Below are 20,674 nucleotides of genomic sequence, written 5' to 3' on the forward strand. Positions count from 1 at the left end.
TGAGGTGGGACAGTCTGTCCATAGGACAACAATCAGTCGTACACTGCAGACATCTGGCCTTTATGGAAGAGTGGCAAGAAGAAAGCCATTTCTCAAAGATATCCATAAAAAATGTAGTTAAAAGTTTGCAACAAGCCACCTGGGAGACACACCAAACATGTGGAAGAAGGTGCTCTGGTCAGATGAAACCAATCACGAACTTTTTGGAAACAATGCCAAACGATATGTTTGGCGTAAAGGCAACACAGCTCATCACCCTGAACACACCATCCCCACTGTCAAACGTGGTGGCAGCATCATGGTTTGGGCCTGCTTTTCTTCAGCAGGGACAGGGAAGATGGTTAAAATTGATGGGAAGATGGATGGAGCCAAATACAGGACCATTCTTGAAGAAAACCTGTTGGAGTCTGCAAAAGACCTGAGACTGGGACGGAGATTTGTCTTCCAACAAGACAATGATCCCAAGCATAAAGCAAAATCTACAATGGAATGGTTCACAAATAAACATATCCAGGTGTTAGAATGGCCAAGTCAGAGTCCAGACCTCAATCCAATCGAGAATCTGTGGAAAGAGCTGAAAACTGCTGTTCACAAACGATCTCCATCAACCTCACTGAGCTCGAGCGGTTTGCCAAGGAAGAATGGGCAAGAATTTCAGTCTCTCGATGTACAAAACTGATAGAGTCATACCCCAAGTGACTTGCAGCTGTAATCACAGCAAAAGGTGGAGCAACAAAGTATTAAGTTAAAGGGGCCGAATAATATTGCCACCCCACTTTTCAGTTTTTGAATTTCCACAAAAAGGTAAAATAACCAATAAATTTCATTCAACTTCACAATTGTGTTCCACTTGTTGTTGATTCTTCACCAAAAATTTACATTTAGTATCTTTATGTTTGAAGCATGATATGTGGGAAAAGGTTGAAAAGTTCCAGGGGGCCAAATACTTTTGCAAGGCACTGTATGTACAAAATACATGTTACATGCTATACACACACTGAATGCTGCACACACATCAGTATAACACACACACGCTATATGTTATACACACACATCACATCTTACACGTTATACACACACATTACATCTTACACGTTATACACACACATTACATCTTACATGTTATACACACACATCACATCTTACACGTTATACACACACATTACATCTTACACGTTATACACACACATTACATCTTACACGTTATACACACACATTACATCTTACACGTTATACACACACATTACATCTTACACGTTATACACACACATTACATCTTACACGTTATACACACACATTACATCTTACACGTTATACACACACATTACATCTTACACGTTATACACACACATTACATCTTACACGTTATACACACACATTACATCTTACACGTTATACACACACATTACATCTTACACGTTATACACACACATTACATCTTACACGTTATACACACACATTACATCTTACACGTTATACACACATTACATCTTACACGTTATACACACACATTACATCTTAAGGTACCTTCACACGAAACGACATCGCTAGCGATCCGTGACGTTGCAGCGTCCTCGCTAGCGATATCGTTTCGTTTGACACGCAGCAGCGATCAGGATCCTGCTGTGATATCGCTGGTCGCTGAATAAAGTCCAGAACTTTATTTGGTCGTCAGATCGCTGTGTATCGTTGTGTTTGAAAGCAAAAGCAACGATACCAGCGATGTTTTACACTGGTAACCAGGGTAAACATCGGGTTACTAAGCGCGGCCCTGCGCTTAGCAACCCGATGTTTACCCTGGTTACCCGGGGACCTCAGCATCGTTGGTCGCTGGAGAGCGGTCTGTGTGACAGCTCTCCAGCGATCAAACAGCGACGCTGCAGCGATCGGCATCGTTGTCGCTATCGCTGCAGCGTCGCTTCGTGTGAAGGTACCTTTACACGTTATACACACACATTACATCTTACACGTTATACACACACATTACATCTTACACGTTATACACACACATTACATCTTACACGTTATACACACACATTACATCTTACACGTTATACACACACATTACATCTTACACGTTATACACACACATTACATCTTACACGTTATACACACACATTACATCTTACACGTTATACACACACATTACATCTTACACGTTATACACACACATTACATCTTACACGTTATACACACACATTACATCTTACACGTTATACACACACATTACATCTTACACGTTATACACACATTACATCTTACACGTTATACACACACATTACATCTTACACGTTATACACACATTACATCTTACACGTTATACACACACATTACATCTTACACGTTATACACACATTACATCTTACACGTTATACACACACATTACATCTTACACGTTATACACACATTACATCTTACACGTTATACACACACATTACATCTTACACGTTATACACACATTACATCTTACACGTTATACACACACATTACATCTTACATGTTATACACACACATCAGTATACACACCAATATATCGCACACACTTTATGCTACACACACTGTATGTTACACACAGCATGTTGCACAAACACACTGTAGGTAATATGAACACACACACTTCCAACCTCGGAAACTACGCAGATAATACCAGTCCTGCCTCATCAGTGCAGTTTCTGGCCTGTAAAGGCTGCTGAGGGCGACTTTGTAGCTTAGCCTCCCCTCCATTAGCCCGGCTTATATGTGGGGTTCACACCACTGTTTGTTTCTTATTTTACACATCCAGAGAACACAGATAAAACTTTCAATGCGACTTTCCGGATTTTATTTTGCCTTTTTATCATCCAGTTTAATAGAATAAAAAGCCCTCAGGAGACATCCTCCCCACCCCCTGCCCATTCATTCCTTTCCCACAGTGTGACACAGTCCTGCACGCTGTGACTGACGGCAGATGCATGCAGTGGTTCATCTCTTCAGTAGACAGACCCAGCACTTGCATTATTTCTATGTGCGCCCACCGGACGATACGGCAAACATATGTGCACACAGATTCACATTTTTTTTATATGATCTGCCTCTCTCGGCAACACAGCCACCAAGAGATCTCCGGGTTGCTATGGAAACCAGGGATTTATTGGGATGCCGAGGGATTGGCTGGGAGCAATGGGGCAGCCTCTAACATGGAAATATTACAGCTGGGCAGACATTGCCTTTCTCCATGTTATTTGTATCACAGGAGGGGGAGTATGAGAAAGTGAGCCCCTGGCCTACCGCCCTTTTTCTCTTGGTGAAGGCTGCTAGCTAAGTAACCCATGCCTGTACTGGAGATGAGCGTGAGGAGGAGAGGGCAGGAGAATGGAGGAGAGGAGGAGGAGGTAGCGGAATGATTCACGGAGAGTCGTGGGTGGTGTTCAGGGGAGTGGTTGGATGATGGAGGAGCTCTTATCTTCAGCTGCTACGGATTACAGCAGGGGTCTCTAGCAGTGCAATTACAATAAATAATGTGATCAGCATCCGAATACCTCGAGCTTTCCTTCTTCTAAGGCAAAATTTGTATATCACATCTCTAAAAAGCAAATCATGACCCATTTTCATGCTTAGATCTAAAATACTGAGTGGTCTTAGAGTCCATTTACTGGAACGAGTTTCTCAACAGGTTAAAAACCAAAGAATCTCCATTAGTAGAATTACCATTGGTGCAAAATATAAAGAAATGGAGAAAAAAATAATACTAAAAAAATAAAAGATCGAAGGCTATGGGTACTAGATTCTATGATGTACGTGAGTAAGCCAAAATCCTTCTGGGAGAGCGTCTTGTGGACAGATGAGACAGAGATAAAACTCTTTGGTAAAGCACATCTTTCTACTGTTTACCGAAAACATAATGATGCTAAGGAACACGGTACCTACAGTCATGGTGGAGGTTCAAAGATGTTTTGGGATGGCTTTGCAGCCTCTGGCACTGGGTGCCTTGAATGTGTGCTAGGCATCATGAAATCTCAACATTACCAAAGTATTTTGGGTCGCAATGTAGTGCCCAGTGTCAGAAAGCTGGGATTGCGTCCTAGGTCATGAGTCTTCCAGCAGGACAATGACCCCAAACATACTTCAAGAAGCACCAATAAATGGATGGAAACAAAGAGCTTGGAGAGTTCTGAAATGGCAGCAATGAGCTCTGATTTAAATCCCATTGAGAGCTTAAAATTGATGTTGGGAGAAGGCGCCTTAAAATATGAGCAACCTGGAGCAGTTTGCAAAAGAAGAGTGCTCCAAAATTCAGTTGAGAGGTGTAAGAAGCTGATGGTTATAGGAAGCGATTGATTGACAAAGACTGCATTTTCTGGAACAATTTCAAGGGTCCTACTGCTAACAGTTTGAGACATGACTTTAAGTTGAACTTGATGGACTTGAATCTTCTTTCAACCTTTAAACTATAAGATTCTTAGTTGCACACACAACGATGCATCATAATCTTCACCAAGATTAACAATATCACATATTTCCTGACCACTTCCTTGTACTGGAGGGAAAAATTTACCAACCAATATAAATGGGTCTGAACACACCCAATTTCCAAGCCACGGCATTATTACATTCAAAAGAACACCCTAATAAAAATGCTGTGTAACGCAAATGTAAGTCGGATTGATCTTGTGGACACAACCAATTCCATTGACCAAACCATTCTCACCGTAAAAAGTGGAATTTAAAAAATTTCTACCAACTGGACACAGACCCTGTAGGTATGATTGAGAGTACAGTATTCCACGACTCAATCCGTTTCCTTATGCACTTAGTATATGGCTTCCCTGTGTGCCACGTTATTTTGGACCCGGATCACATTATGGCAAAAGGTAAAGCATGTTTTTCCAAGAGTGGCATTATATGCTCGGCCACCTCTCCTCCTAGAGATGACAATCGATTGACAGGACCTTGGTCCAGGTCAGTATGTCTTGGCTGCTCAACCAAAACCCTACAAACGCTTTCTACTCGACGGCATCCACGACTGCGCTTTTAATTAACTGGTGCGACGTCAACATTGAGACATTGTTGCAGGTCGGACAATCAAAAGACAATTTATTTGCTCATCTCTACAAAGAATCAATTTCATTGGAGCCAAAAGAGGTCCTCAAGAATCCAAACATCTACCGATCGGATCCATGCTGCTGCTTTCATTCAATGTCCAAGCGACTAATGAAAACAACTTAGCATGAAGTCCATCAAGTTCAACCTAATATCCTGAAGCGCTGGCAGGATACATTTTTCGATTAGGACCCATCTCCAGTAATCTAGTAACCAGAACCAGAAGAATAAGGGAATGAAGGACAAAATAATCACAACTTTTGTATACTGAAGTGTCCAATGGATATGTAATGTCTACATATGCAATGGACACTGTTTGACTAAGCTGCAGCCAATCATTGGTCGCAGTTGTTATCTCAGTAGTGTTGACTTTCAATGTGTTTGCTGAAGATGAGTGAATAGAGGCCGGAGGGGAAACTGGAAGTTTTATCTAGGGAACAGGAGGGGATTCCTAAAGAGAGGTCTTCTTTTTGTTATTTTATTAGACAAAAAATAATAATTACAGAGTAAAAACTATGTTAAAAAAAGGCAAAATAAAACCCCACTACACCCCAAAAGATGTTCAGATTGTTCTGTACTAAAACCATAACTTATAGGCTTGGACCTGGTGCTGACAAGTAAGGAAGAAGTAAGGTCTGGGATGGCAGGTATAACACTGATGGTTTTTAATTTGTCTGGGTTTTGGGTCCAGGATTTAGGAGCGACCAAAAGAGCCTGGGTGGGAAAGATCGCTCCCATACTCCAGTCTGGATTGTACAGGCCTAATAACAGGCAGCTGGAGAAAGACAGTTAATGGTGGACCATCTATGCTAGAGAGAGAGAAGTGCCTGTATTGCCAAGTTGGTGCTACCATTTGATTTACTTTGCCTTACCCAGAGAAAGGAAAATATTTAGAATTGAGAGTCCTTAGTGGTTGATACCTTTTAATGGCTAACTGAAAAGATGGTAACAAATTGCAAGCTTTCGAGACTACATACGTCTCTTCATCAGGCAAAGACTAATGACTGTATCAAACCAGAGAAAGGACCGGATTTGTGCCGAAGAAAGCCCGTTTTCATTCATGGAGCTGTAAAGTTTATGAAGGAATATAAACTTTACTCTGCTTTGCTATAAAAACCCTGTGCATATCTAAATGGCTACCAGAGAGCCAAAAACGCCATAATAAAAATAAATATATATTTTAACACACACACTTCTTTTCTTCCTTTTTTCCTGCCTTTTTATATCTTTTATTAATATATTTGGGGGTTCTTTCAGTTTTTATATTGTTAGGATTTTTTGTTTTCTATTTTTACTATTAGGCTGGGGTCACACTTGCGAGTGTGATGCGAGAAACTCACGTGTGTCTCTCGCATCAATACCCGGTACTCGGGACCGGAGAGTAGCTGGACGCTCCGGTCCGAGTGCCGGGGCAGTGCCGTGTACTGATGCGAGAGTTTCTCGCATCACACTCGCAAGTGTGACCCTGGTTTTAAGGATATTTTTCATGTATTTTTTTATTACACTTATGAAATGAATCTTGACCCAGATATAATTGATAGTAAGATTTAAATGCCATGTGTTTAGGTTTCTGATCTAGACCCTCGAGAAAGCCAATGAGTTGAAACTGGTCAGATTACGTGCAATTGATGTTTTAGGCTATGTTCACATGTTGCGTTTTTACAGCGTTTTTTAAATCAATTTTCAGTTGCATTTCACAGTGCCAGCAAAGTCTATGAGATTTTAGAAATCTCATGCACACACCTTGTTTTTTTTCCTTACTGTTTTGTCAAAAATAGGCGTTTTTGCAAAATGCAGCATGTCACTTGTTTCAGCTTTTTGTAGCGTTTTTCACCCATTGAAAGCAATGGGTTGTGCAAAAGATTGCTAAACAAATGGTACAGGTATCAGGTTTTCCTGGATTTTTGGTGCCAAAACTTGATGAAGTTGAATCAGATTATTTTTTAATGCGCTAAACTTTATCAGCATGCACAATAGACAAATGTACCCTGACAAAAACGCCGCAAAAAAAAACAAAGCACAACCTGTTTTTTGTAAGCAGCTTAAACTTTACATTAAAAAAAACCCAGCAAAAACGCTGCGTGTGAATAAAGTCTTATTTGATGGGCTGATTTTCACTATATATCCTGCAAGTTTAACACTAAAGTGTGTAAAAGTAAATTTCGATCAGGATCTACGCAGCGTCATTCTGTCTCCCTATGCCCAGTATGGTCTCTTTACAATCCAAGGCTATTCAAAATAAGGCTACAACACTTTGGAGAAGGTCCATGGCGGCATGTCACATACTCAAAAATTGAGTTACATGCCTTGTAAAAATCCGTCAGCTCCCCTGATTCTGCAGCTTTTTTCCATTTCGCTCTAAGTCACTCCATTGCAGAGATATTCACATTTGTTGATTTTGGAGAGCAGTATGTGAAATCTCTAATTGGTCGTTTCTTCAGAGTTTTCTATGGGGGGCATACATTTGTACCTCTCCCTGTCAGTCATGGCCAATCACAGCGTGGCAAATAATCTAGCAACTCAAACAGTGTGGAGCTGTGATTGGCAGCATTTGGGAGGGAGGAGTAAAAGTGCACACCCTCAGAGAAGAATTTAAAAAAATGCGCAGTTGGTCTGCAGGCAGAGATTTCACACATTGTGCTCCGAAAGCAACAAATGTAATATCTCTGCAATGGAGTGATGCAGAGCAAAACTGGAAAGAGCGTCAGAATCAGGGGATCTTGGTGACTTCTACAAGTTCATCTTTGAGAGTGAAAGATTCCACATAGAAGGTCAAAATGCAACACAAAAAGCACATGCTATATAAAAGGAAGGTTTAGCTCAGGACATACTATTTAGCAGAGTCGTTAAGCTGATATTCCCTGGATCGGTTGAAGCACTCCTGGATTCCAGAATCTGCCCACAGTCTCATCATGGCTGAAAGCAGCTCAGGAGAAAAAGGTTCCGTGTCTTCCATGCGACTCACCACATCACACACCATCTTGGCATCAGCCTATGACAAAAAGAAATAAGAGACATTAAAATAATGAGTAAACCAAAAACCACAAACCCTATACAAGGGGAAACAAATCTATAGTTTATTGAGTTAGCAGAATGTGGGCTAACCATCTACAGCAAGCACGAAAAAGCTGTAACCATGACAGAATACTAGATAACCATCGTAAACGGAGACCAAACTGAACGGCCATATCAACAAAGCCTGGAAAATAGATAATTGACCGGCAACACACCATTGAAAAGGTTTTTCCATCATTAAATTATCCTCACGCAAACATGTTTGTAAGAGATGCAGTCTGAAAAGAATGTTGAGCATTTATTAAAATTCAGCTGGGAAAACCCGAAGATGGAAAATATATGGGGAAGTCCACAGAAGTCGGATAATTAAACCTAATTTTCCAAATTAATTGACAGTAAACCTCTAGTTCCGGATTCTCGTAACCGCGCGGCGTTTATGAGAAGTAATCTTGTTTCCAATAAGCTCGATCTCCGTTAGAACAGATCAGATATTATTTAGACACAAGTGAGAACTTTCAACGTCTTTGGGCCAGACGGTAGACAATGTCCCAGGACGTGGCAGCTGAGAAGGTCCACAGTCCAACCCTCAGCCCTTGCAGATGCCGAGACCCAAAAGTCTACCTGAAAGAGTCACTAGCAAGAAAAACGATTGTCCGTACTTGAACATTACAGCTCAAATACCTTGGCATGGCTCGAGCCGCCACGTCAATCCAGGTAAGCTATAACAAAATATATGGAGGATATTACACGTGTGTTGTAGGACTCCATATAATGAAACTACCAACCTGTACTTTAGGCAAAGCACGACATTCAGCGCTCAACCCCGCTGCCCTACTGTGGGACAACTACACGGTACATTACAAGAGTCACGTGTGTGACGCTCAAGTCCCGCTAGTCTATATATCAAGTAAAGGAGGAAACCTTACTGGTCGGGGAACAACAAAGTAGTTCTCGGGAGAGATTTCTAAAGTACTTTTGATAAGTAAAAATTAATTTTTAACCACTTACACATGCAATTTAATTTTATAAAAAGTTTATGGAGAATTGTCTTTTCTAGTCATATGCTATAATGTAATATTTAGTTTCTAGAAGGTTGTGAAAACATTGGGGTCGCATACAACGCAACATTAAGATGAGTATCTGGTTCCCAGAAACTAATGCCCCACAGAAGTTCGAAAGTAGTCACCTGAAATATTGTTAAGCCGATCATTTGGCCGGTAGCTATCTCGCCCGACTATCCAATACTCAGTGGCGCTCACTCAGCCAAGTGCTTATGTGTTCTCCATGAGAGGTGCTGATAAGCCAACACCAGAGGAGTCTATCTCAAGAGAACAATATGATTGTCAGTGCGAGAAAGGACATGCTGGCTCATCTTCTCGTAGAGTCGGGGACCCCCATATAAATTATATTGTTGGTCAAACCTGTCGTACTCCTACTTCTAGCCCTGTCCTCTGCTTTTGACACAGTTGACCATTGCCTCCTACTACAGATCCTCTCCTCCTTTGGCATCAAAGACCTCGCCCTATGTACCTTTCCAACCGCACAATCAGCGTCTCCCACTCCCACACTACCTCCTCATCCCACCCTCTCTCTGTTGGGAGTCCCCCAAGGCTCTGTTCTAGGACCCCTACTCTTCTCAATCTATACACTTGGCTTGGGACAACTCATAAAAAGTCCCATGGATTCCAGTACCACCTCTATGCTGATGACACTCCGATCTACCTCTCTGGTCCAGATATCACCGCTCTGCTGTCCAGAATTCCAGAGTGCCTATCAGCCATATCCTCCTTCTCCTCTCGCTTCCTCAAACTCAATGTGGACAAATCTGAACTCATCATCTTTCCCCCATCCCATAGATCTTCTTTACCGGACCTATCTATTGCAATCAATGACATCATGCTTTCCCCCGTACCGGAAGTCCGCTGCCTTGGAGTAACCTTCGACTCTGCCCTGTCCTTCAAACCGCACATCCAAGCTCTTTCCACCTCCTGTCGCCTCCAGCTCAACAGAATCCGTCCTTTCCTCAACTGTCAATCTACTAAAATGCTTGTGCATGCCCTCATCATCTCCCGCCTTGACTACTGTAACATCCTTTTCTGCAGCCTCCCTGCTAACACCCTTGCACCTCTCCAGTCTATCCTTAACTCTGCTGCCCGACTAATTAATCTCTCTCCTCGCTACTCCTCTGCTTCCCCCCTCTGCAAATCTCTTCACTAGCTCCCATTCCCTCAGCGTATCCAGTCAAATTACTAATACTGACCTACAAAGCCATCCATAACCTGTCTCCTCCATATATCTCTGAACTAATCTCCCGATATCTTCCTTCACGTAATCTCTGGTCCTCCCAAGACCTCCTTCTCTCCTCCAAACTTATTCGCTCCTCATCCAATCGCCTCCAAGATTTCTCCCGAATATCCCCCAACCTCCGGAATTCTTTGCCCCAACACGTCCGACTATCAACCACATTCAGATCCTTCAGACGGAACCTGAAAACCCATCTCTTCAGGAAAGCCTACAGCTTGCACTGACCCCACTGCCTCCTCATCACTGCCGAAGCTACCGCCTCACCAACACCGGAGCTCCTGCAACCCTCAACCTACTGTCTCCTTCCCCATAATCCTGTAGAATGTAAGCCCGCAAGGGCAGAGACCTCGCCCCTCTGTATCAGTCTGTCATTGTTAGTTTGTTTACTGTAAGTGATATCTGTAACTTGTATGTAACCCCCTCATGTACAGCACCATGAAATCAATGGTGCTATATAAATAAATATTAATAATAATAAATAATATCGTCTGATGTTAGTCTAATATTTATAGTGTCTTTAAACTGAGGCTTAAGATGTCAAGCCAGAGATTCAGGATACAAGTCCATTGATGCCACGGCCTAACAATGTGCTTGAGTTATATGAAACCCTGGATCAACCCCATCTTTACATTAGTTTATCACAAAGTAGATCTGTCCCCCAGTTCATTACTAGATAGTTTTGCCTTTATTTTATTCCTGAGTATTACATTATTTTTCAAATCCGCCATACGGTTCCTGAGATATAGGCCTTTTCATTTAGTATTCATTTTTATGATAGTACGTGGCTCACAGGATCCTCTGGGGCGTGTCTTTAGGCTTCACAGGAACCTCTGGGGCATGTCTTTAGGCTGCTCTGCATAATTACCCTGTGAGCCACGCCCCCTTAAAGACAAGAAAAATCAGTACTGTGTAAAAAGGCCTATATCTCTGGAACCGTATGGAGGATCATGAAAGAGAAAACAACAGAATACTCAGGGGAGAAGCAAGGATAAAATAAGGCCAAAAAGTGGCCATTTTTGACCTGGTCGCAGAATCTCTTTATAAGGAAATGGATGCCAACCATGCATAGCGTGTATAGATGTCTGTGTATAATGTTGTAACTTCTACGTGTGTGTGTGTGTGTGTGTGTGTGTGTGTGTGTGTGTGTGTGTGTGTGTGTGTGTGTGTGTGTGTGTGTGTGTGTGTGTATGTATGTATATATATATATATATATATATATAAATACCCAAACTCTGGACTGTCCAGCAGTTTTAATAATCAGATATAGTCACCCATGTTATATCCTGGAACTCCATCATTAATTTGCAAAATCCTACACTAAATTCAACTACTTGTGACTAAATGAATGTGGTGACCACTGTGAGGTTGAAAACTGGGCATGCAATGAAAAATGGGATCATTAGGGACCTGTCCAACTATGTCTAACGTTTCACATCGACATAACGGACAGACCTTAAATGACCTCATTTTTCACAGCCTGTCCATCATAGACAAGCTGCAAATGACCCAATTTTTCACGCATGCGACGGGTTGGCAACCTTAATGCGAAGCATAACCTCAGATTACACTAAACCCTAAAGTAGGAGATGGAAATCTATAATATCATGTGTTATACACAGAAAACTGGAATATGAGGTGTAAGGAGTGTCCTAGATGGGCATCACACAGATAATTGACAGCATACGTAGACCCTTTAAATAATTGCATTTCTGTGTACCTTTAATTGGAAGCAGGCAACCTGTGTGGAAGCTATGTGAGTTACATGAAGTGACCCCAGCCCCAATTCCCAAGCACTGACACCTCAATGAGTGGCTTCATTAGATCCCAGAGTCCAATTAGTTGTGTGCAAGCGGCACGGCTCAAGCCCTTCTCTCCGCAGGGCAGGATCCATGCTGGGTCTAACCTTTAGCACAAATCCCCCCTCCCTGAGCGCACTGGGCAGAATTTACATTTGAAATACATATCTTGCATTGGGCCTCATTTCCAGCTTCCTGTCCCCCCGCGTGCCGTCACGCTGCCCCTCCTGCCTTTAGACTGCGCCCTCGCCATCTGTCTGCCAGCCTCTTCAAATATGGGAGCAGGGGTCCGTTTAATGGAAAAAGCTCAGAGGCAGCAAACGTACAACAGGGAATGTGGCAGAGACGACACAGGGGTAATTAGTCCTTGGAACGAAATGCTGATAGCAGAAAACACCGGCCTTTTTAGGGTACGTCGCAGCAGAAATGTCGCCGCAGTATCCACATTGCAAAGACATCTGCAGCATAAATTGCCATGGTGCGGCTCTCAAAACCGCTGCAGATATTTTTTGCAAGGAGTGCATGAGGTTGTCCCGGCACTGGAAATGAAAACCTACTAAATGGCAGAATAATGCACAGGTTACATCCCACAGGAAAGCACGAGGCCATGGGAGTGCACTGTGCTGCAATACTCGGCTGGTACCTGCACAAGGTGTAACATTATTCCATATAGAGCACAGATAATCTAACGATCGCTGAATTTAGTAATGGAAGAATAATGCAGAGGATACATCCCGCAGGAAAGCACAAGGCCGCTGGAGTGCACTGTGCTGCAATACTCGGCTCGTACCTGCACTAGGTGTAACATTATTCCATATAGAGCACAGAATCTAACGATTGCTGAATTTAGGAATATTAGAATAATGCACAGGTTACATCCCGCAGGAAAGCACAAGGCCACGGGAGTGCACTGTGCTGCAATACTCGGCTGGTACCTGCACAAGGTGTAACATTATTCCATATAGAGCACAGATATCCTAACGATCGCTGAATTTAGTAACGGAAGAGTAACGCACAGGTTGCATCCCGCAGGAAAGCACGAGGCCGCGGGAGTGCACTGTGCTTCAATACTTGGTTGGTACCTGCACTAGGTGTAGCATTATTCAATATAGAGCACAGATATCCTAGCGATAGCTGAATTTAGGAAAGGAACTTATCACATTATTAACTAACGAGTGGTGATAAAACCTTCCTTTGGGAGAGAGAGAGCGAGAGAGAGAGAGAGAGAGAGAGACAGAGAGAGAGAGAGAGTATATATATGTATGTATGTGTGTGTGAGTGTGTGTGTGAGTGCGTGTGTATATATGTGTGTGTGTATATATGCTTATATATATATATATATATATATGTGCTTGTGTGTGTGTGTGTGTGTGTGTGTGTGTGTGTGTGTGTGTGTGTGTGTGTGTATATAACACACACACATATATATATATATACACATACAAAAGTTTGGACACACCTTCTCATTTAAAGATTTTTCTGTATTTTCATGACTACGAAAATTGTACATTCACACTGACGGCATGCATACTATGAATTAGCACATGTGGAATTATATACTTAACAAAAAAGTGTGAAACAACTGAAATTGTGTCTTATATTCTAGGTTCTTCAAAGTAGCCACTTTTTGCTTTGATGACTGCTTTGCACACTCTTCATGAGCTTCAAGAGGTAGTCACCGCGAATGGTTTTCACTTCACAGGTGTGCCCTGTCAGGTTTAATAAGTGGAATTTCTTGCCTTATAAATGGGGTTGGGACCATCAGTAGTGTTGTGCAGTAGTCTGGTGGATACACAGCTGATAGTCCTACTGAATAGACAGTTAGAATTTGTATTATGGCAAGAAAAAAACCAGCTAAGTAAAGAAAAACGAGTGGCCATCATTACTTTAAGATATGAAGGTCAGTCAGATTGGAAAAACTTTGAAAGTGTCCCCAAGTGCAGTGGCAAAAACCATCAAGCGCTACAAAGAAACTGGCACACATGAGGACCGCCCCAGGAAAGGAAGACCAAGAGTCACCTCTACTTCTGAGGATAAGTTTATCCGAGTCACCAGTGAAGTATATCGTGGCACTACTGTGTTGGTGCACAAGATAGGTTCCCCAAACCAGTGAACATAAAGTAAAAATAACTTGGCACTCAACTTGCTTCTGGTGATGATTTTAGAATTTGCTTTTTTATTTCAATGGCAGTCCCAATTTTATAATAAACGTTTCGGTCTGCACTAGACCTTCTTCAGTAAACCGACTGCTCAAAAGGTAAGTATGCGATGTCTCTGGATATAAAGATATAAAGTAGGTCCTGGTTCATGGGAGCACTTATGGACCTTAGAGGTAGGATGGTCGCCCGTATGGGGTTTGAAGGGTAGTGTCGCTTATGGGCCGTGGGCTCCAAATTATCGATATATCGTGGCTAATGCTGTTTGCACACTGTGACCAGTATGCGTCGGGGCTATACATCCACTATGGTGAACAGGAATGGATAATCAGTGTAATCGCTGCACATGTGATGTGGGCGGAGGCTGAGTCACATATATTAAGGCAACAGAAATACCACTAGGAAAGGATATAAACGTCTGGTGTAAAGCAGTCTCGAGTGCTTTATGGAGATAAAGGAGTTGCTCTAGTTGCAACTAGCGGCGGACACCGCGTTGTGAGGCGCAGCATTCCTAACATATGGGCACGCTTCCTCTAATGGTACGCCCTCCTTTATCTCCATAAAGCACACGAGACTGCTTTACACCAGACGTTTATATCCTTTCCTAGTGGTATTTCTGTTGCCTTAATATATGTGACTCAGCCTCCGCCCACATGTGCAGCGATTACACTGATTATCCATTCCTGTTCACCATAGTGGATGTATAGCCCCGACGCATACTGGTCACAGTGTGCAAACAGCATTAGCCACGATATATCGATAATTTGGAGCCCACGGCCCATAAGCGACACTACCCTTCAAACCCCATACGGGCGACCATCCTACCTCTAAGGTCCATAAGTGCTCCCATGAACCAGGACCTACTTTATATCTTTATATCCAGAGACATCGCATACTTACCTTTTGAGCAGTCGGTTTACTGAAGAAGGTCTAGTGCAGACCGAAACGTTTATTATGAAATTGGGACTGCCATTGAAATAAAAAAGCAAATTCTAAAATCATCACCAGAAGCAAGTTGAGTGCCAAGTTATTTTTACTTTATCCGAGTCACCAGCCTCAGAAATCGTAGGTTAACAGCAGCTCAGATTAGAGACCAGGTCAATGCCACACAGAGTTCTACAAGCAGACACATCTCTACAACAACTGTTAAGAGGAGACTTTGTGCAGCAGGCCTTCATGGTAAAATAGCTGCTAGGAAACCACTGCTAAGGACAGGCAACAAGCAGAAGAGACTTGTTTGGGCTAAAGAGCACAAAGAATGGACATTAGACCAGTGGAAATCTGCTTTGGTCTGATGAGTCCAAATTTGAGATCTTTGGTTCCAACCACCGTGTCTTTGTGCAACGCAGAAAAGGTGAACGGATGAACTCTACATGCCTGGTTCCCACCGTGAAGCATGGAGGAGGAGGTGTGATGGTGTGGGGGTGCTTTGCTGGAGACACTGTTGGTGATTTATTCAAAATTGAAGGCATACTGAACCAGCATGGCTACCACAGCATCTTGCAGCAGCATGCTATTCCATCCGGTTTGCGTTTAGTTGGACCATCATTTATTTTTCAACAGGACAATAACCCCAAACACACCTCCAGGCTATGTAAGGGCTATTTGACCAAGAACAAGAGTGATGGGGTGCTACGCCAGATGACCTGGCCTCCACAGTCACCAGACCTGAACCCAATCGAGATGGTTTGGGGTGAGCTGGACCGCAGAGTGAAGGCAAAAGGGCCAACAAGTGCTAAGCATCTCTGGGAACTCCTTCAAGATTGTTGGAAGACCATGACTACCTCTTGAAGCTCATCAAGAGAATGCCAAGAGTGTGCAAAGCAGTCATCAAAGCAAAATGTGGCTACTTTGAAGAACCTAGAATATAAGACCTAATTTCAGTTGTTTCACACTTCTTTGTTAAGTATATAATTCCACATGTGTCAATTCATAGTTTTGATGCCTTCAGTGTGAATGTACAATTTTCATAGTCATAATCTTTAAATGAGAAGGTGTGTCCAAACTTTTGGTCTGTACTTTGTGTGTGTGTATATTATATATATACATACATACATAAACATACATATATCAGGATTCCAACTGTTAGACTTTTTTTTTTTCCTTTAACCCCTTCCCGACCTTTGACGCAGCGTATGCGTCATGAAAACCTGTGCCAATCCGACCTGTGACGCAGCATATGCGTCATGGTCGGATCGCGCTCCTGCAGGCCGGGTGAAAGGGTTAACTGTAATTTCACCCGACCTGCAGGGACAGGAGGAGTGGTACTTGACCCAGGGGGGGTGGCTTCGCCCCCCCCCCCCCCCCGTGGCTACGATCGCTCTGATTGGCTGTTGAAAGTGACGTTTCACTTTCAATCAGAGCGATAGTAATATTTCCCCCCCCCCCCCCCGTGGCTACGATCGCTCTGATTGGCTGTTGAAAGTGACGTTTCACTTTCAATCAGAGCGATAGTAATATTTCACCAATGAAAATTGGTGAAATATTACAATCCAGCCATGGCTGATGCTGCAATAGCATCAGCCATGGCTGGAGATCGCGATCTGCCCCCCTCCACCGCCACCGATCTTGTCCCCACGGTCCTCCGTCCTGTAATTGCTGTCCTCCGCTCCCCTCCGTCCTCCTGTCCGCTCCCCCCGCAGTCCAATCCCACCCCCCCGCTGTCCGATCCCCCTTCCCCCCCCCCTCATACTTACCGACCTCCGGTGTCCCTCCCGTGTCCATCCGTATGCTCCATGGGCGCCGCCATCTTCCAAAATGGCGGGCGCATGCACAGTGCGCCCGCCGAATCTGCCTGCCGGCAGATTCGTTACAGGTACATTTTGATCGCTGTGATAGGTTCTATCACAGCGATCAAAATAAAAAAATAATAAATAACCCCCCCCCCCCTTTATCACCCCCATAGGTAGGGACTAGGGTTGAGCGACTTTCATTTTTTTAAGATCGAGTAGGGTTTTGGGAAACCCGATTTTGTCCAGAGTCGAGTCGAGTGCAGTCGGCCGATTATCGGTAAAAGTCGGGGATCGACCGAAACACGAAACCCAATGCAAGTCAATGGGGAAGCATAGTCGGCAGTGAGTGGAGGCCAGGAAAACACCTACAGTGCCCATTTTAATGCCAAAAACATCCATTCTTGTTTCTGAAGCTTGCCAATCTTAATTAACTGTATAATAATAGTTGGGCATAGGGAATTGGGGGAAAGTTGTGGGGGGAGTAGGGCTGGCTCAAGTTTTTCGTGGGCCCAGGAAATGCGGACTACGTCACGGCGGTGTTGCAGGGAAAGGTAAGTATTTAAACGTTGCAAGTGCTGTGATCCTGAGCAAGCAGGGGGGGGCCCACTCGTTCGCATTGGCACTGGCACAGGGCCCCTCAAAGTACGGCGGTGTGTTTGCATGGCGGGGGCGCCTCCCACCAGCAGCGACACTTTTGCGTACTCTGAGGGGCCCTGTGCCAGTGACGTCGCCAACGAGTATGCCCCCCCACCTGATGAAGGAACCTGCACTTTCATCTGCACCTTCCTCTTTGTCCCTGTGTAAGGTGGTATAACATGCGGGAAGGGGAACCTTACTTTCAGCAGGGTCAGATTCTGGCTGTGTAGAGTACAAGGGGAATGTAGTGGTCTAGGTCAATGTACCAGCAGACTCATTTAGCAGTGGCTGGGCAATGGGCAGGATGAGGAGGAAACAGATATAGGGCCAAAGAATAAAGTAGGCTAAATGCAGTTCAAAATTGGTAACAGGACTAAACAGGCGGCATTGCTTTGTTCAGTGGAGTAGCAAACCCAAGAGCAGCAGACACTGTTTCAAGGGCCTAACCACACTAGTAGGCCAAATGCAGTTTAATATCTGATAGTATAGGGCGAAAGCCAGAATGTGGAAGCTCAGCTTTGTTCAGTTGAGGACAACACCAGGGAGGGGCAGACACCTTTAGTAGGCCGGAAAAGCCTATTGCATTTTTTAAAATGGTAATTTGGAGCAGAAGGTTGAAGCTCAGCTTTATTTAGTTGAGGACAACACCAGGCAGGGGCACACAGACAGACACCTTTAGTAGGCCGGAAAAGCCTATTGCATTTTTTAAAATGGTAATTTGGAGCAGAAGGTTGAAGCTCAGCTTTATTTAGTTGAGGACAACACCAGGCAGGGGCACACAGACAGACACCTTTAGTAGGCCGGAAAAGCCTATTGCATTTTTTAAAATGGTAATTTGGAGCAGAAGGTTGAAGCTCAGCTTTATTTAGTTGAGGGCAACACCAGGCAGGGGCACACAGACAGACACCTTTAGTAGGCCGGAAAAGCCTATTGCATTTTTTAAAATGGTAATTTGGAGCAGAAGGTTGAAGCTCAGCTTTATTTAGTTGAGGGCAACACCAGGGAGGGGCAGAAGCCGTTAGTAGGCCCTAACCACCATTTTTTTTTTTAAAAACCACTTAATGAGAGCCGGAAGGTTGAAGCTCAGCTTTATTTAGTTGAGGGCAACACCAGGCAGGGGCACACAGACAGACACCTTTAGTAGGCCGGAAAAGCCTATTGCATTTTTTAAAATGGTAATTTGGAGCAGAAGGTTGAAGCTCAGCTTTATTTAGTTGAGGACAACACCAGGCAGGGGCACACAGACAGACACCTTTAGTAGGCCGGAAAAGCCTATTGCATTTTTTAAAATGGTAATTTGGAGCAGAAGGTTGAAGCTCAGCTTTATTTAGTTGAGGGCAACACCAGGGAGGGGCAGAAGCCGTTAGTAGGCCCTAACCAAAGTTGAAGGCCAAATGCAGTTTAATTTCTTATACTATAGGCCGAAAGCCAGAAGGTGGAAGCTCCAATTTAGACAGTGGAGGACAATTTGAATTAGGGACTGCAGACAGACTTAGTAGGCTGTCCCCTGTGGACCATGCATCCACCACATTAACCCATTGCGCCGTAATGGACACGTAATCTTCCGTGGCCATGCCTACAGGTCCATGCGTCTGTTGTCAGGTGCACCTTTGTACTCACAGATTGCCAGAGTGCATGGACAATGCGGTCTTCTACATGCTGGTGGAGGGTTGGGATGGCTTTTCTCGCAAAAGAAGTGTCGACTGGTTAGCTTGTAGCGTGGTACAGCGTAGTCCATCATGGCCTTATTAATAGTAAATAAAATATATAACTAGGCTCTATGAACTTTTAAATAGGTTCCAGGGGTACACGGGCAGCATTGGTGTGGTCAGTGGAGGAGTATTGCAAGTAGGGGCTGCAGACAGGCTATCAAAGGCCTAAAATACCAAACAGTAGGCACTCATTGCAGTTTTACATCGGTTACATGGATACACAGGCAGGCACTCCAGGCAGCATTGTGGTCAGTGGAGGAGTATTGCAAGTAGGGGCCGCAGACAGGCTATCAAAGGCCTAAAATAACAAACAGTAGGCAGTCATGGCAGTTTTACATCGGTTATATGGATACACAGGCAGGCACTCCAGGCAGCATTGTGGTCAGTGGAGGAGTATTGCAAGTAGGGGCCGCAGACAGGCTATCAAAGGCCTAAAATAACAAACAGTAGGCAGTCATGGCAGTTTTACATCGGTTACATGGATACACAGGCAGGCACTCCAGGCAGCATTGTGGTCAGTGGAGGAGTATTGCAAGTAGGGGCCGCAGACAGGCTATCAAAGGCCTAAAATAACAAACAGTAGGCAGTCATGGCAGTTTTACATCGGTTACATGGATACACAGGCAGGCACTCCAGGCAGCATTGTGGTCAGTGGAGGAGTATTGCAAGTAGGGGCCGCAGACAGGCTATCAAAGGCCTAAAATAACAAACAGTAGGCAGTCATGGCAGTTTTACATTGGTTACATGGATACACAGGCAGGCACTCCAGGCAGCATTGTGGTCAGTGGAGGAGTATTGCAAGTAGGGGCCGCAGACAGGCTATCAAAGGCCTAAAATAACAAACAGTAGGCAGTCATGGCAGTTTTACATCGGTTACATGGATACACAGGCAGCTAGGTGGTGAGTGGAGGAGTATTTAAAGTAAGGACCGCAGACAGGCTATCAAAGGCCTAACATAACAAACAATAGGCTCATGGCAGTTTTACAGCGGTTACATGGATACACGGGCAGGCAGCTTGGTGGTGAGTGGAGGAGTATTTAAAGTAGGGACCGCAGACAGGCTATCAAAGGCCTAACATAACAAACAATAGGCTCATGGCAGTTTTACAGCGGTTACATGGATACACGGGCAGGCAGCTTGGTGGTGAGTGGAGGAGTATTTAAAGTAGGGACCGCAGACAGGCTTCAAAGGCCTAACATAAGAAAATGGGCTGGCTGTAGGCACTTTATAATTGGTTCCAGGG

The 20,674-nt window shown here is 43.8% G+C and overlaps 1 protein-coding gene across 2 annotated transcripts in view; it reads right to left on the reverse strand.

The window, feature by feature from the left end:
• Positions 1 to 20,674, reverse strand: part of GNAO1 (G protein subunit alpha o1) — a 242,657-nt gene that overhangs the window by 82,203 nt on the left and 139,780 nt on the right. For both annotated transcript variants that reach the window (XM_077288298.1, XM_077288299.1), the window contains exon 4: positions 7,911 to 8,071. In XM_077288298.1, the coding sequence (XP_077144413.1) occupies positions 7,911 to 8,071 (161 nt within the window). The remainder of the gene's footprint in view (positions 1 to 7,910; positions 8,072 to 20,674) is intronic.

This window comes from Ranitomeya variabilis, chromosome 2, assembly GCF_051348905.1.
Source record: "Ranitomeya variabilis isolate aRanVar5 chromosome 2, aRanVar5.hap1, whole genome shotgun sequence".
In the NCBI taxonomy this organism is placed as follows: Eukaryota; Metazoa; Chordata; class Amphibia; order Anura; family Dendrobatidae; genus Ranitomeya; species Ranitomeya variabilis.